Below are 15,899 nucleotides of genomic sequence, written 5' to 3' on the forward strand. Positions count from 1 at the left end.
GAGTGCTTAGATATATAATATTTGTGAGGTGTTTGTTTTCATGTATTAAGAAATCGTGTGTTCTCTTTAAAAACACAGAGAGCGGTTGTACACCATAAAATATTATAGTGTAATTCTTTTTTATTTTTCTCGTGATTTTTACCATAATAATTTAGGTATTTTCTCGGTGTCCAGTTTTAAAATTTATTTTTATATTATTATCTCAAGTTGTTGTACGTGGGACGAACACGAAAGAAGAAGTTGGAGATACTTGGTAGAACACCGCCGTAAATTTCACTCCGGAATTGCACTTGTACTCATTTCAGTTGTCTTTGGTTGAGAAAGAGAGAAGAACGATGGAAAAATTGAATGAAAGTTATGGATTAATTTGGGTCTTTGGGGTTTAGAAACGTATGACTGGCACGTGACGTATATTCCGTTAGATAGACTGAGTGACCAATTCTGGTATTTTTGAGAAATATTGGGGACAAAATTGAGAACATTAAAACATTTAGGACTGAACTGAGAACGTGTCGAAATATTTAGGACTGAATTGAGATTCTGACCAATTTAGATTTTATAAAATGAAATGAAAAGATAATTAATCGGTCTCCCTTCGGCTAGAGCAGACAGGACTCGGCTTCTTGGCAGTTGGAACGACGTTTTTCATTGACCATGAAATTCGAGAAAAATATACAGATAAATTATATTATAATTTATTATTATTAATTTGTCAACAATAATAAAGGGATGCTGATATATATGGATTGACTTTGAGTTGAGTTTCACTTCTCGTTTTCCTTCTTCCATTTCTTATCATGCTTTCAATCAGCTAAATCTCAGCGAAATGGTATCTGGGATATCTTTATTCTGGTCAGTTTTTATCAGTTTTACTCGATTCTTGCTTGGATCGATGATATAACTGTTGTTTTTTCTGGTCCTTTGATATTTCTTGATTATATTTTTGGTGTGTGCTTTGTGATACCGAATCTTGAGGTTGATATATGCTTAAATTATTGGTTTTTGACTTTTAGTTATGAGACCTTGTGGCTTTTATCTGTGGACTAATTAAAGGGTTTGACGCTTGGCTGAGTTTTTGAAAATTTGTAGGGTACGAAGGAGGAAGTGTAAAAAGTCGGGGAAAGATTGTTTCTTTTTTTTAATTGGACTTTTGATTTGTGCTTGGATGTTACTTTTGTTTCATAAGAATATGGAGGGAGTTCTAGGATCTTGCATCCCATCAGTTCCGATGGATAGGAGAGGATTTGTCTGATTTGTTTCACTTTTTTGTGTCATACCTAGAAGAATTTATTGGGTGTGGCTTGGAGATATGAGTTCTTTTGATGGGATTTATAGTCATCAATTGATAATCTTAAGTTCAAACCTTTGTGGTTGCCTGGTAGGTGCATGACCTCTAGTATATGAACTTTTATCCTCATCGTCTTGATTATACAAAAATTTGTAGTATGAGTTTAGTTTGTGTTTCGATGGATGTATTTCGTTCAGATGGAGAAAAGATTTTTAACTTAGTCATCTTGAATACATTTGAAATCCATCACATAGCACTTACTAGTACAAAATATTTAATTTGATAGATTATGAATTTGAGATTCACCTATGTATGTCCAAACAAGTGATTCTGAAACATATCTTCAGTAAATTTATGCCAAATTCGTTTTGATGTTTCTGATGTAGGAACTAGAGAGATCTGGTTCAGTTTTAGCAAGAATATATGCATCTCATTTCCTTTTCCACTGAGATTTCTCTTGAAGATTGTTGAAACCCCATCCCAATTGAATCTATTAATGACCATGTATAGTTAAAACTATAAACATCGTGGCATGTACGGTTGTAAAGAAAGATTATTAACCGACAAACCTTACAATAATATCAATATATCAAATCTGTTTTTTCTTGCGATGTCAGATAAATACCTCGTAGCTAAGTAGTTTAATGTGTGTTGCAAGCTGCTTTCTATTTTGGTCAACATGTTTCGAATCTTGCTCTGACATTTTCCTGATATTGGCATAATTTTTTGTACCTCCGAATGGTCACTTATGTTTGACAGTTTTGATGCCACAGGGTTTGGTAGTTAAGAAGAAATTTAACCCAATATGGATCCTGAAAAGAGGATGCTTGCAGATACATGGACCGAGCCTTCATCAAGCCGTGAAACACACATACCACCAAATAATCAATCATTTGCTAGTTTTGATCCAGATCGACAGAAGTGGGAAGAATCATCATTTCTTGATTTTGGTATGAGGATTGACTCTCGAAACTCCTTTGCTTGCGACACTGGTAACCAAAACCGAACAAGTGATCCACAAGGTAATCATATGAGCAAGGCCAGTGAACCAAATAACATCCAGGAGTGGGATCCAAGAGCGATGCTAAACAATCTATGTTTCCTGGAGAAAAAGATTCATCAGCTTCAAGATTTGATACATTCGTTTGTGGGACGCAGAGGCCAATCCGGGGGTCGACCAGATGAGCTTTTGGTTCAGCAGCAACAACTTGTCACTGTTGATTTAACCTCAATTATAGTCCAGCTGATATCAACAGCAGGCAGCCTTCTTCCATCTCTGAATCATAACCTTTCATCAGTTAATCCTATAAACCAGTTGGGGGACTTCAGTGGTGTTGCCAATCCTTCAAATGGAGTTCCAAGAAACATTATTTTCCCAAAGAATACGAATTTAAACAAGTTGGAAGATCACTCAAACCTGATTGATGCAACAGGTCTTTGTGGTACTGAACAAAATTCTAACATGGAAGATCAAGAAACAAAAAGTGACGATGATGCTGAGGAAGGGGAGAACCTGCCCCCAGGCTCGTACGAAATTCTGCAACTTGAGAAAGAAGAAATCCTCGCGCCTCACACCCATTTTTGCACCATATGTGGAAAAGGATTCAAGAGAGATGCTAATTTAAGAATGCACATGAGAGGCCATGGAGACGAGTACAAAACCCCAGCTGCTCTTGCAAAGCCCAGTAAGGAATCCACCTCTGATCAAATTCTTGTCAAGAGATACTCGTGCCCATACAGTTGGCTGCAAGAGGAACAGGGATAACAAGAAGTTCGAGCCTCTCAAAACGATCTTGTGTGTGAAAAATCATTACAAGAGAACCCATTGTGACAAGACTTACACTTGTAGCCGTTGCAACACAAAGAAATTTTCAGTTCTTGCAGACCTCAAAACCCACGAAAAACACTGTGGGAGAGACAAATGGCTTTGCTCGTGTGGCACAACCTTTTCAAGGAAAGATAAGCTCTTTGGTCACATTGCTCTTTTCCAAGGCCATACTCCAGCTATTCCACTGGAGGATTCTAAAGAGTTTTCAATGCCAGCCAATGAACGGAAGAATAATGAAACCACCGACAAGATTGAACATAAGAATTTCGACTATCAGTCGAATGCTCCAACCCCAGTTTCATTTCAAAACATGGTGGATGTAAAAGGGTTGGCTGGAGAGGATCTTGCGAATTTTTTCTCGCCTTTTGAAACAAATAGCATCAGTGGATTCCATGAATTTGCTCGACCTCCATTTGAAGATTCCGAAAATTCGTTCTCATTCCTGCTTTCGGATTACTCCACGAAGAACGGATGATTTTCTGGTTCAAATGATATGTTGGACTAAAATTAGTGATATGATGTGGCCTTGTACTAATGCTTTATTGATACATTAAATAAATTTCTACGTTTTCCGGCTTATCTTTAAATAGCATTGTATGTTTATTTACACTACCATGATGCTGTAAATTTTTTCTTTAATTAATGAAAATGCCAGTTATCAACTGTGTTTGTACTTCGTTTCTCTCTTTCATATACTTCTTGCTATGCTTCCGAGGATCGTTTTCCAGAAATAAGATGAGGTGCTTTGGCAAATACATTCACATGAAATGGTATTGTAGTAATACATGATGCAAGTGTTAAATTAGACAACCTAAAGCAACTTCCCAATAAACTACTTCATTAAATTTGACGAAGATTCTTGTAGTTGAGTAGCTGAGAGAAGGCTCAGCCATCGAACCATTCACGATGTTGATCCATAAAACAGTAAAATGGTCGTTCCACGTGAAGGGCGGCGAACATCAGTTTACTTAAGTTCCATGCAGTCTGGAACATGATACAAAATCAAAGTCAATAACGAAATGAGTTAATTCAAGAAAATCTCCCGTTTGATCTGTCTGCGAGTTCATCAAATGCATATTTTCATTGCTTGAACCTGTTATCTGAAACACGAAAGGTTTTGCGAAAGATAATCAAAATGCAAAAGGTTTTATGCTCCTTAAAGTGTCCGGATTGGTGATGGACATGAACTAAGTCCTTATACTGCGAGTTTTCATTTCACCAAATTTTACAGATACAGTTGCTTTGCCCTTTGTCGGGTGCATACCCAGAATTATTGGGGAGGAAGGGAAATTACAAATAAAGTTTCAGTTTTTTTTTTCCATTTGAATGTAGGAAATGTCTTTTTTTGTAAAAAAAAAGAATAAATTTTTAAAATCTTTAATATAGTATGTTAAATTTGAGCTTTAATAAATCAGAGCCAGTACCCAAGCAAAGCTTAGGATGTGATTGATAGAATGAACATGATATGAATGTTAAGATTTGAACATGTGTTTTTTGACCAAAATTGTAGGAAAGAATATTGTGCCTATGTCCACATTGCCGTCCAATGTGAACGTCCGCACTAATGTCCAAATCGTGGCTAGCAAAATTTGAATTTACATCTGGCTTTCACATTTGAAGAGTTTGTTATATATAGAGCTCATTTGCTAGATATCCAATCCTAACTTTCTAAGCATCCCAAGTTCAAGAGAGCAACTCAAGTGAGAAGAAAAAATTTGAGTGTTATTTTTGTGTGAGTTAGAGAAAATATTTCTCGGTTATACTCGGGATTGGGATTGCGAAAGATTGAGTGTTGTATACACTTGTAATATTTTATCCCTATAATAAAGATTTGCAGTAGCTCCGTGGACGTAGCCTATCTTGGGTGAACCACGTAAATTCTTGTGTTCTTGGTGATTATTTTATTACGCATTTTTTTTTATCATCACGATCGCTATCGCTTCAGTGTAATTATCCAACAACAAGTATCAGAGCCTTGTTGTAAAATTTCGTAGAATTTTGAGTATGCTCTGTGGTTGCAGCTTTGTCTGATCTTCCACATCAGAAAAGATTTTTTAGATTTTTTGCTAAAGGCTAGAGAAGCGATGGCCGGAGAAGATGGATCGGGACCGGAAATCAACATGTTCGATGGAACAGATTTTTCGTTCTGGCGGTTACAAATTAGAGATTATCTGTACAGTAAGAAGCTGCATCAACTTCTATCAGGAAAGAACCGGAAAAGATGGAGGAGATCCTTGACCGACAAGTGTTAGGTGTGATATGACTGACCCTAACGAAGAATGTGGCACATAACGTGGCGGAGGCAAAAACCACACAAGAGATTATGTCCATTTTATCGGACTTGTACGAGAAGCCATCAGCAAACAACAAAGTACATCTCATGAAAAAGTTATTCAACTTGAAAATGAGAGAAGGTTCTTCGGTGGCTAAGCACAACAATGAGTTCAACACGATTGTTTCTCAATTAACATCGATTGAAATTAATCTTGATGATGAAATTCGTGCACTTATTCTTTTGGTGTCTTTACCAAATGTTTGGGAACCAATGCGAGCAGCGATTAGCAACTCTGTTGGAAAAAGAAAGCTACAATTCAATGATGTCGGAGATCAAATTCTTGCTGAAGAAGTTTGCAGGATGGATTCGGGTGAATGAACATCTTCGAGATCAGCTCTAATTCTCGAGAACAGAGAAAGGGGCAGGAGTGGCGAAAAGAGTTCTAACCGATAGAGCTTCATTTCATACCACTGGTAATCATGATGTATTTGATAATTACATCGCTGGCGATTATGGAAAAGTTTTCTTGGCTGATGGAAAGCCTTTGGAAATAGTTGGTATGGGTAATGTCCGGATGAAGATGTCAAATGGATCTGTCTGAAAAATCAACAAAGTCAGACATGTACCAAAATTGACACGTAATTTGATCTCAGTGGGACAGCTCGATGACGAAGGCCATAATGTGACCTTTGGTGATGGTTCCTGGAAAGTAAACAAAGGAGCCATGATTGTTGCTCGAGGAAAGAAAACTGGAAGACTTTATATGACTTCCAGTTGCAGAGATACATTAGCAGCCATGGATGCCGGAGAAAATTCAAGTCTATGGCATTATAGGCTTGGGCATATGTATAACGTCTGAAAAACCAACCTACGTAAACCACATGCATGTAAATTATTTTAATTGCATAATTGTTTTATTTAATTGATTTTTAATGCTTGCATGATATTTATTAAATGATTAAATGTATGATTGCATGATTAAATGATTATATGATATGATTTCATGAAATTGAAGTATTTTACCCGAATATTCCATAATAGATAGAGGAAAGGAAACCGAGGACGACCAAGGCAAGAATATTTATTAAATATTGTCAAGGTTTCTTAATATGATTAAAACTAATTTAATTTTTCTGAAAATGGTAGAGTTCGAATTATTTTACGAGTCGAGCTCGATTTTTCTCGGGAAGCCGATTTTGGACAAACAAGGAGTTTTTAAAAGATCAAAATTATTATTTTTGGAAACTAAATTTTATAAACTTTTATGTTGTAGTTAATTAAGAGTTATTGAGCTCAATTTAATTAAATTAAGTAGGACCAATTGCTCCTATACTTGGAGGCCCAAAACCAAAACCCATTAGCATGCAAAATTAAAAGTATAAATATGTTACCTAGGCTTTTGAGAGCACCATATCAGCCGAAAAACACACACTTGCACACACTAATTTTTGAAAATAAGAGAAGGAGGAAAAGCTAGGATTCTTCGTCGTCCGGTCGTCCAACTTTGCACCCTCGCCAACGATTGAATATTCAAGCGTATTAAACACAAATGCTCGTTTTCTAAACCTTTTACGAATCATTCAAATCATAATATTCATGTTTAATTGTTTTTGCATGAAAAATATTTACGTTCGATGGTTTAACATTTTATCGATTATTTTCAAATGTTTTGAACGTTTTTACGTATATGCGATCATGATATGATTTCTAACGAATACGCTCCCGACACAAGATGGAATATGGTAAAAATATGGATAATTTTAAGGGAAAAGAGGGCTGGACATGGTTGGGAAGGGGCTGTGCATATTGGATAGTAAAGCCAAGGGTTTATGGGTTTTGGATGATTCAAGTGGCTCGGCTACTGTGCATGGGGTGTTGGGGCTCGGCCAGGGCTGGTTCAGGGGCACTGTTGGTCTCGTTTTAGGGCTAGGTTGGGTCCTAGGGCGGCTAGGGTCCGAGGGAGTGGCTAGGGAAGAGTCCTAGTGAATTAGAACTCTCCCCCACGCACGCAAGGGTTGGTTCAGGAGAGGGGAAGGTTACGGCTGGCCTGGGGGAAAGCCAGGCTAGTCTATCAGGGTCCAAGGGAGGTGTTCAGGGTTTGGGTCATGGGGCTGGGCAGGGTGGCTCGAGCAAAACGTGAAGGAACACCTTGGGCGCACAGCTGCTGTTCTTGTTCAGGTGGCTTACAGCGCTGGTCTATTTTCTGGGCTGGGCTTGGTTGGGTCTGAGTCTGGTCCAAGGTCGGTGAGGGTCAGGTGGGCTCAGTGGTGGCTCGAGTAGGAGAGTCCTAGTTGGCTAAGAGTCCTAGTGAAGTTGGGAAGCTCACGCGCAGATTTTGGGTCCTAGTTGCAGGGGTCGTGCACGAGCTAGGGTCAGGTTCTAAGGATCAAGTTGGTCAGGACGGTACCTAGATGGGCAGGCTAGGGTCTGGCTCGAGGTGGCTTGACTGTGGCTCGGTGGAATCGAGAGATGGCTCAGTGGTATTGATAATGGGTCAAATTGAGTTTAAAAGAATAAAAATTCGAACCATGAGTCCACGGGGTGGTTCATGGCTCACAAGGGTAAATTAGGTAATAAAAAGTCTATGTTTAAAGTTTGGGAAGAAAATATTCAAGTTTGAATTTATTCGGGAATTAAGCGTCCCATGAATAATTAATTAGGAATTTAATATAAACCCTCGGATTTAAGATAAATAAAAATATTTAAAATTAGATTTAAGCTTAAATAATTATTTTGGATAAGCTCATGTCATTAAAAGTAAGAAAAAGTTAAAATCGAGAAATTTTACGTCTAGTGGCAGAACGATTATTTTCACACTTGGGAATTACGTAAAAGCTTGACAGCATCCCGAAGGGATCATAACGCATGTTAAATGATTTAAAATGATGATTTTGATGAAAATATGATATTTTATGATTTATGGTAAAGTTGTGAAATTTTTACTGTTAAGTTATGATATTTTTTGTTTTAAAACAAAAGGAAAAATATTTTGAGGGATGTGAATTGACTGTGAAAAATAATATATGATATATGGGGGATCCGTTTTAAGAAGGAACGGTGAACTTACAATTTTGTGGAGATGTAGTGGAGGAAAAAGCCCTAGAGGGAGCCCGTTTACGGGAAAAGGCATAAGAGGGAGCCTGACGATCGTATTTCTATGGCGGAGCCTAGTGCCCGCCCCCATGGGCCATGTGGAGCTGAAAGCTGATCAGTCGACCAGAGGGTAAAAGCTAGTCTCTATCGAGCATCAAACTTCACTGAAAATGATAAAGAATTGAAAGTTTTACGATTGAAATGATTTTACGATTTATGATATATTTATGCTAAAAATCTATTTTAAAAATAAAAGTATGATGTTTATTGCATGTGATTGTATATGTATTATTTACTACTCATGTTTAGAACGTGCTGAGTCATTAGACACATTAGGTTTGAATGATGCAGGATTTGATGATATGAGGAGGCGTTGACGCTTGAGTGAATCGAGTTCGACAGTACCCTTCCGAGGGAAATTTATTTTCCGCACTAACTTGATAGATAAAAGATTTAAAGATTTATTGTTAATGATTTTATTAGGAATTTTTATACTTTATTTTATTGTTAGTTGATCTTTTTAAAGGCCGATGTAGGATTTTTTCTTAATTGACGATTTAAGGATTTTTTTTATGCACTTGAGATTTTAAATGTTAAATTATTATGATTTATGGTAATGTTAAGTTATTTTAGTTAGTAATTTTCGAGTTTATGATTTAAAAAAAAAGACAGTCGTTTCAAGATGAGTGAGAAGGGAATGAAGATGCTTGTATTAAACAGGAAGCTACCGGAATTAAAGACCGTTGAACACAAGCTATGTGAAAGCTCTATCTCTGGAAAGCAGAAAAAAGTGAGATTTTCAAAAGGCGGTAGAGAACCGAAATCATCAAAGTTGGATCTGGTTCATACTGATGTATGGGGACTATCTCCTGAGAAATCCCTTCGAGGCTCAAGATATTATGTCACATTTAGCCACGATTTGATCCGGAAATTTTGGGTTTATTTTATGAAAAATAAATTTGATGTTTATGAGACCTCTAAAAGGTGGAAAGCCATGGTTGAGAATGAGACCAACTTGAAGATGAAGTGCTTACGGTCTGATAACGGTGGTGAATATGAAGATGATGAGTTCAAGAAATATTATGCACAAAACGAGATCAAGATGGAGAAAATCATTCCTGGTACACCTCAACAGAATGGTGTAGCCGAAAGGATGAACATGACCCTGAATGAACGTGCTAGGAGCATGAAACTACATTCTGGATTACCAAAATTATTCTGGGCTAATGCTGTTAACACTGCAACATATCTGATCAACAAAGGACCTTCGATACCGTTTGACTGCAGAATACCCGAAGAGGTATGGAGCGGCAAAGAAGTAAGCCTTTCTTTCTTGAAAGTGTTTGGATGTTTATCCTATGTTCATATTGACTTAGCTAGCAGAACAAAACTTGATCCAAAATCAAAGAAGTGTTTCTTTATTGGTTATGGAGATAATGAGTTTGGTTATCGTTTCTAGGTTGACCAAAACCAGAAAATCATTCGGAGCAGAGATGTAACCTACAATGAGCAAGTTCTTTTCACGGACAAGTCAGACATTGAAACTGAAGACGAAAGTTCTGAAGTCAAGAATAAAGATGAAGTGCCATTGATAGATATTCCTGTGAATAAATCAAAAAGCAATAATTAGGAAGATGAAGAATCTACTGCACAAGATGATGACCCACAAACTCCGGTGATTGAACTCGGGAGATTTTCGAGAACAATTAGACCACCTGAGAGATACTCTCATGCACTTCACTATATTTTACTGACAAAAAAAGGTTAACCGGAGACCTATGAAGAGGCTATGAAAAATGGCGATTCAATCAAGTGGGAGTTAGACATGGAAGAAGAGATGGATTCACTGTCGTCCAACCAGACGTGCACAACTTCCGCAAGGCAAAAAGACAATACATAACAAGTGGGTGTACCGATTAAAAGAAGAACATGATTGTAACAAGAGGTACAAGGCAAGACTTGTTGTAAATGAAAGGGGATCGATTATGGGTGCCTGGATGCGCAACAAAAGTTTTAAAAATCATTTTCAATAGAAAAACCCAAGCACCCCTCACTTAGTGTGTAGCAAATACAAAAAACACAAACACAAATTGTAGAACCCAAAATCAGTACACATAAATCTCATGCATTTATATAATTGTTAAATTATTTAATCAAATTTAAAATGATTTTTGAGATGCATGATTTATGAAATTGCATTATTTTAAATTATTTATGTTTATGTGATGCACGTTAAATGTTTTCTTGAGTTTCATGTTTCAGGTGACTATTCGATGCGGGATCGAGAAAAGAGACCGGCGATGATTTTGGTGATTTTAAAATGTGATATTTTATTTTAAATTAGGATTGAGGCATTTTAAATGTTTTATTTAGTTTTTAGCATTTTTATAGCCTAATTTAATTATTAGGTGATTTTATGATTTTAAAAATTTTAAAAAGTTGTCACATGTGCCTTTATTTTAATTAGGGGAGTTTTTTTAAAATCATTGTGGGAATTATATTTTATTAGCATGTTAATTATTAGTTAAAAATTTATTTTCCTTAATTAAAACCCCTAATCCCCTCCCCACTATCAAAACTCACGCACACACCTACATTTACACACACACACTTCGGTTATCACACAACACACACATACACATTTCAATTCATATTTTTTTAGAAGAAAACCTAGGGTTCTAAAAGCAAGAGCAGCCGCTCCTTTTTCCTTCAATTTTCCAGCAAGTTTTCGTCACTTTTCTTCAAGAAAATCGTGCCACGTTCGTCCTGGATCAACCCTCGCATCTTTCCCGCTTCGGTGTCGTCGTTTCGGTAACTTTAAATATCAAAAACCATGTATATTTTTTCGTTTTTGCATCGATCTTGTCATAGTAATAATTTTGATGTTTATTGTATGAAAAAAACATGTGTATGTTATTCAAAAGTTTGAGCAAAAAATGGTTGGATCGCTTTTGAAATGATTTTTGGATCTCAAAACTCAAAATTTGCTGTCATTTTAAATACTGCGATTTTTCATTCGTTTTCTGGAAAAACTTTCAACATATAAATCGTAGAAATTTTCAATACATTCGATTTGACAGTAAATTCGAAATATTTGGATAAGAAATGAGCGAGTTATGATGGTTTTCGTGGGACTGCTCAAACTACGATTTTCTGAAAATGCGTTTTTGATGTGTTCTTGAAGTTTTATTGTTGCAGGCTTCGTTGGGGATCGACGGGTTATCGCTGCTGCGTTTAAGTATGTTGAGTATGATATTGGGATGATTTTTGGTGTGTCGGTTCGCGTCGATAGGCACTTGATTGCATTAGAAGTCGTAGGATGCGTTTTGGTGTCAAAATGTCGTGTTTACGGGTTGTGTTGCGTTGTTTGGAGTGCGTCATCGTTTGGGGCGTTTGTATAGGTTTGAGTTAATGCCGTAGCATCTTAGGAAGGGTCTCGAGGCATTGGTTCATGGTCCGTTGATCGAGTTAGGAGGAATAAGCCCTAAGTATAGTGTTTCTCCGTTGGTTTACAATTCCAGCATGTACACGGACCCTTAGCCAGACCCTTAGCCGGACCCTGGCACGGGGTCCGTGCCTTTGTTTCATTCGAAATGCGAAATTCCAGCATCTACCCGGACATGTAACCGGACCCTTACACAGGGTCCATGTCCTCCATAAAATTTTTTTTATTTTTTTTAGGGATTGTTTTGGGGTTTGATGTCATGATTTAGTACGATGATTAAAAGATGTCAAGTCCCGAGAGATTTAGAACATCATAAGGACATTTGTCATTTCGGTTGTGAGCATGACTAATACGTCTAAGTTATGAAAGATAAGTGTTTGAACTCATGTTAGTACGTGCATCAGTGTCCCCAAGCGAGATCCAACGAATCCCTCAACGCCAAGTAAGTATGTTCGACGTGCAAAAGAAAATATTTTAAGTTTTGAGGTATGCTAAATGTCTTGTGACCAATTATGAACGGGTTTGAAAGCCGGAGAACGTGTCTGGGGACCACTCCAACTATGGACGGGTTTGGAAGTCGGTGAACATGGCCGAGGACCTCTTCACCCCGGTAAAGCATGACCGAGTTTAGATCAGGATTGGAAAGCGGTAAAGCATGACCAGGGACCAATCCACCAGGTAAAGCATGACTGGGGATCTCATGTATGTTGCAGTGGATTTTTCCTGTAAGCCCAGTACTGTGGTTTAGTTTGATCAGGTACATTTATGTATGAGTCACTTACTTTGAAACATATCTTTACGCAAAATGATGAAGTTTGTGTATGTTCAAGTATGTATGATGCTAGCAGGTTTAAGAAAAGTTTTAAGTTGATGGCACGTCTATGTTATGTATGTATTGTTAGAGTAGGTGCCCGTCAAGCCAAGTGTTGGTCGAGGGTTCACGTTGAAACTCTATGTATAAACAATCTTTATTTTAGTAATATTTGAAATTATTGTTTTGAACACATCTTTATCTTTATACCCATGCTAGTTGTATAGATAAAGTTCTTGAATATACAACTAGCATGGGTATAGATAAAGTTCATGAATATACAAATAGTAGAAAGAATATGAGATGCTCATATGATGAGTATCATGAAACTCATATTTGGAATACTACATATTCTAAACAGTTCCTAGTTGAATTCAGCCGCCGCTAAGAAGGATCTAGGTCGCTCGAGTTTGAGACTAGTATCTGCGATGTGAGTACCATGTTTCATTGGTAGGGAACATTGTGATGTCCGAGCATGAAGATAGGTGCTCCTTGTAGAGTGCACTGAACAACCCTCCATAAAGGACTTTCCAAGTGGTTCTCACTTATCGAGTGGAAAGGTCCTAGTTTATGGTTGTACACCATTAGTCCTTATGACCCGGGACAACATTGAGACTCTATATGCAAGCATTTCACTTTGACTTGTTTATCGACTCATATGGGGTCATCAGGTGGCAAGGTTGGGTATTTTGTCGAAACATATAGGAGTCGATGCATTGTAGTCGGGGATTCACCGCTTACCTTCATGTATGGATATCCTATGTGTATGTAGTTTGAAATATCTGATCAGAGTGTTGGTGGTAATTATGAAAGGGGTTTCATAGATTACACCATCGATGCAACTACGACATGACACATAGTATCGATTCATTGGCAACTCTCGATATACCAATAGTTGTCGAATCGATCGAGATATATGAGTTGAAGGGACAATAGTGTATGCTAACCATAATTGAATGGTTCTTGTAGGTACTATCATTTGATACCTAGGAAATCATGTAAGAGATGATGCTAGGCGATTAACATGACTGGTTGGGTACTATCAGACTTGAGTTCTGACGTTCTTATTATCAAGGAGTTGATAAATAAGAATGGAACAACTGGGGTATGCTTATAAAAGGACATGTTTAGTCCCGAATCACATAGAAATGTGAAACCACAGCTAGTTGTATCAATGAACCATTGAGGGTCACACAAGTGCTAACTTTTTAAATCCCGTTGAGAAGTAAAATTAGTTCAATGCGTTGAACGGCTTATAAAGGAGTTTAAAAGCACAAGGAAAATCAGAAGTATGACTTCTATTAGGGAATGTGACTTTTAATTTGTGGAAATGTTCCTAAATTAAAAGATGGCTCAAATAAATAATGTATTTGAAAATTGTGATTTTCATAAACATTATTATTGACTAAATTAAATTAATTCAAGTGTTGAATTAATTAAACATTAGTGGGTCTAGTAGAGTCCAAATAATTAAATTAATTCAAGTATTGAATTAATTAAAAAATATTGGGTCTTGTAGAGCTTAATAAGAAATAATTATTCAACTAGTGGGCTTGAGTAAAATCAAATAAAGTTTAAATGGTCTCAAATGTGTTTGAGATATTTAAATAAAAGTTTATGAGCTTTGTAATTGTTACATGCCCAAATAAAATTGCATGCTTGGGAGATGAAGGGTTGAAGACAACTTTTTCAATAAACAAGACATATGTCTCACATGCACTTTAACTTTTTACACAACCAAGAAAAGTCTTCCCTTCACTCCAACAAGCCATGGCCAAAATTGCCTTGCCATTCCTCTCCCATTTTTGCTTCTTCAATTGTTGAGGAAAGTATACACTTCTCAAAGAAAAATGCTCTAATTTTTCTAGTACAAAATTAGAGTGGATATACCTTGTTAGTGATGGACCTAATTTGAAGGAAGGAGTCCAAGAGCAAGGAAAGCTTGTAGAGGGTCAACCATTCAAGAGTTAAGTAGTTTACAACTTAGTTGGAGCCATCATCAATATTTTGAGGTTGATAGGTAAAAATCTTAGAACACCCTATGAATGTCATTTTGTGTTTTTCGTATTTGCTACAACACAATATGTTGGGGTGCTCGGTTTTCTTCTTAAAATTTGATTTTTGAAACTTCTGTTGCGCTTCCGGGCACCGTAACCGATCCCCTTTCAAGTGGTATCAGAGCTATTGTTACTATTTTGTGTAGAAAATACATGATATTATATTGAGGTCAATTTCTAACCGCATGAGATAATTTGTCGCAACAAAATCGAGGCCGTTTTTGGGGAATTTCGGGCAGCTCGGGCTGCCCGAAACTTCCTTTAAAAAAAAATAAATTTGTTGGCCGGAATCCTGCGACGGAGCTCCGGCAACGACGATAATGACTAGGGTTTCTAAAAGCGTTTTGGAATATCAAAGACCTTGAGTTGTTGGGCCATTGGATGGTCAACATAATTTGTGAAATTTAAATGGACCAAAATATTTTTGGTGAAAAATGTCTTATTGGGCCCTTAAGTTTAAATATACAAATGTTGTAATAAAATAAATATTTGAAGTTGGACTTTAATTATTTATAGTAAATGGTGATTTACAATAAATTCAGTTATATATAAATTAATTAGAAAGTAGACAAAAGAGTTTGTTTACTTTGTTGATTTAGTTTATAATCGTGGCGGTTAGTGATTGGATCAAGATATATAATATTGTATCAATTGATTATTGTGATAATTAATTGATGATGTATGATATGTGATATTATGCATGAATGATGATCAAAAGCCCAAGCCCAATTTGCTAGGTGTATGCTAGGATATTTTGTGTTGAATGATTGTAATAATCAATTTATAAGTAGGCTTGGTTTATGGCCAGTTCCCACCCCATGAGATGTATCTCTATTTGCCATGGATATTTATTTGTAAATATTAGTATAGTGAAAGATCAAGATTAAAAGATAGTGGCCTTGATGATTATGAAAATCGAAGACATGTAAATATTGGACGCTTATGTAAAAGTTGCATTTGCATCCCATGCATTTCCCTAGGATTGGACCTAGGCTCGCGCTTAGCTCACACGAGCCATTAGTATTGGGGCAATTGATCATCCTTGTTTTGTTTACTGTTTATAATATATGCATGATATGTTATAAATAATGAGTATGTGCAT

The 15,899-nt window shown here is 36.7% G+C and overlaps 1 protein-coding gene across 1 annotated transcript; it reads left to right on the top strand.

Annotated features, from left to right (window-relative positions):
- Positions 1-596: 596 nt before the first annotated feature.
- LOC142522307 (protein SENSITIVE TO PROTON RHIZOTOXICITY 1) lies at positions 597-3,778 on the top strand. Its single transcript, XM_075625600.1, is given in 3 exon segments — positions 597-852; positions 2,062-3,026; positions 3,028-3,778. Coding segments are annotated over 2 exon segments (1,527 nt in total). The 5' UTR covers positions 597-852; positions 2,062-2,093; the 3' UTR covers positions 3,622-3,778.
- The last annotated feature ends 12,121 nt before the right edge of the window (positions 3,779-15,899 follow it).

The sequence above is a fragment of the Primulina tabacum genome, chromosome 13, assembly GCF_025594145.1.
Source record: "Primulina tabacum isolate GXHZ01 chromosome 13, ASM2559414v2, whole genome shotgun sequence".
Lineage (NCBI taxonomy): Eukaryota > Viridiplantae > Streptophyta > Magnoliopsida > Lamiales > Gesneriaceae > Primulina > Primulina tabacum.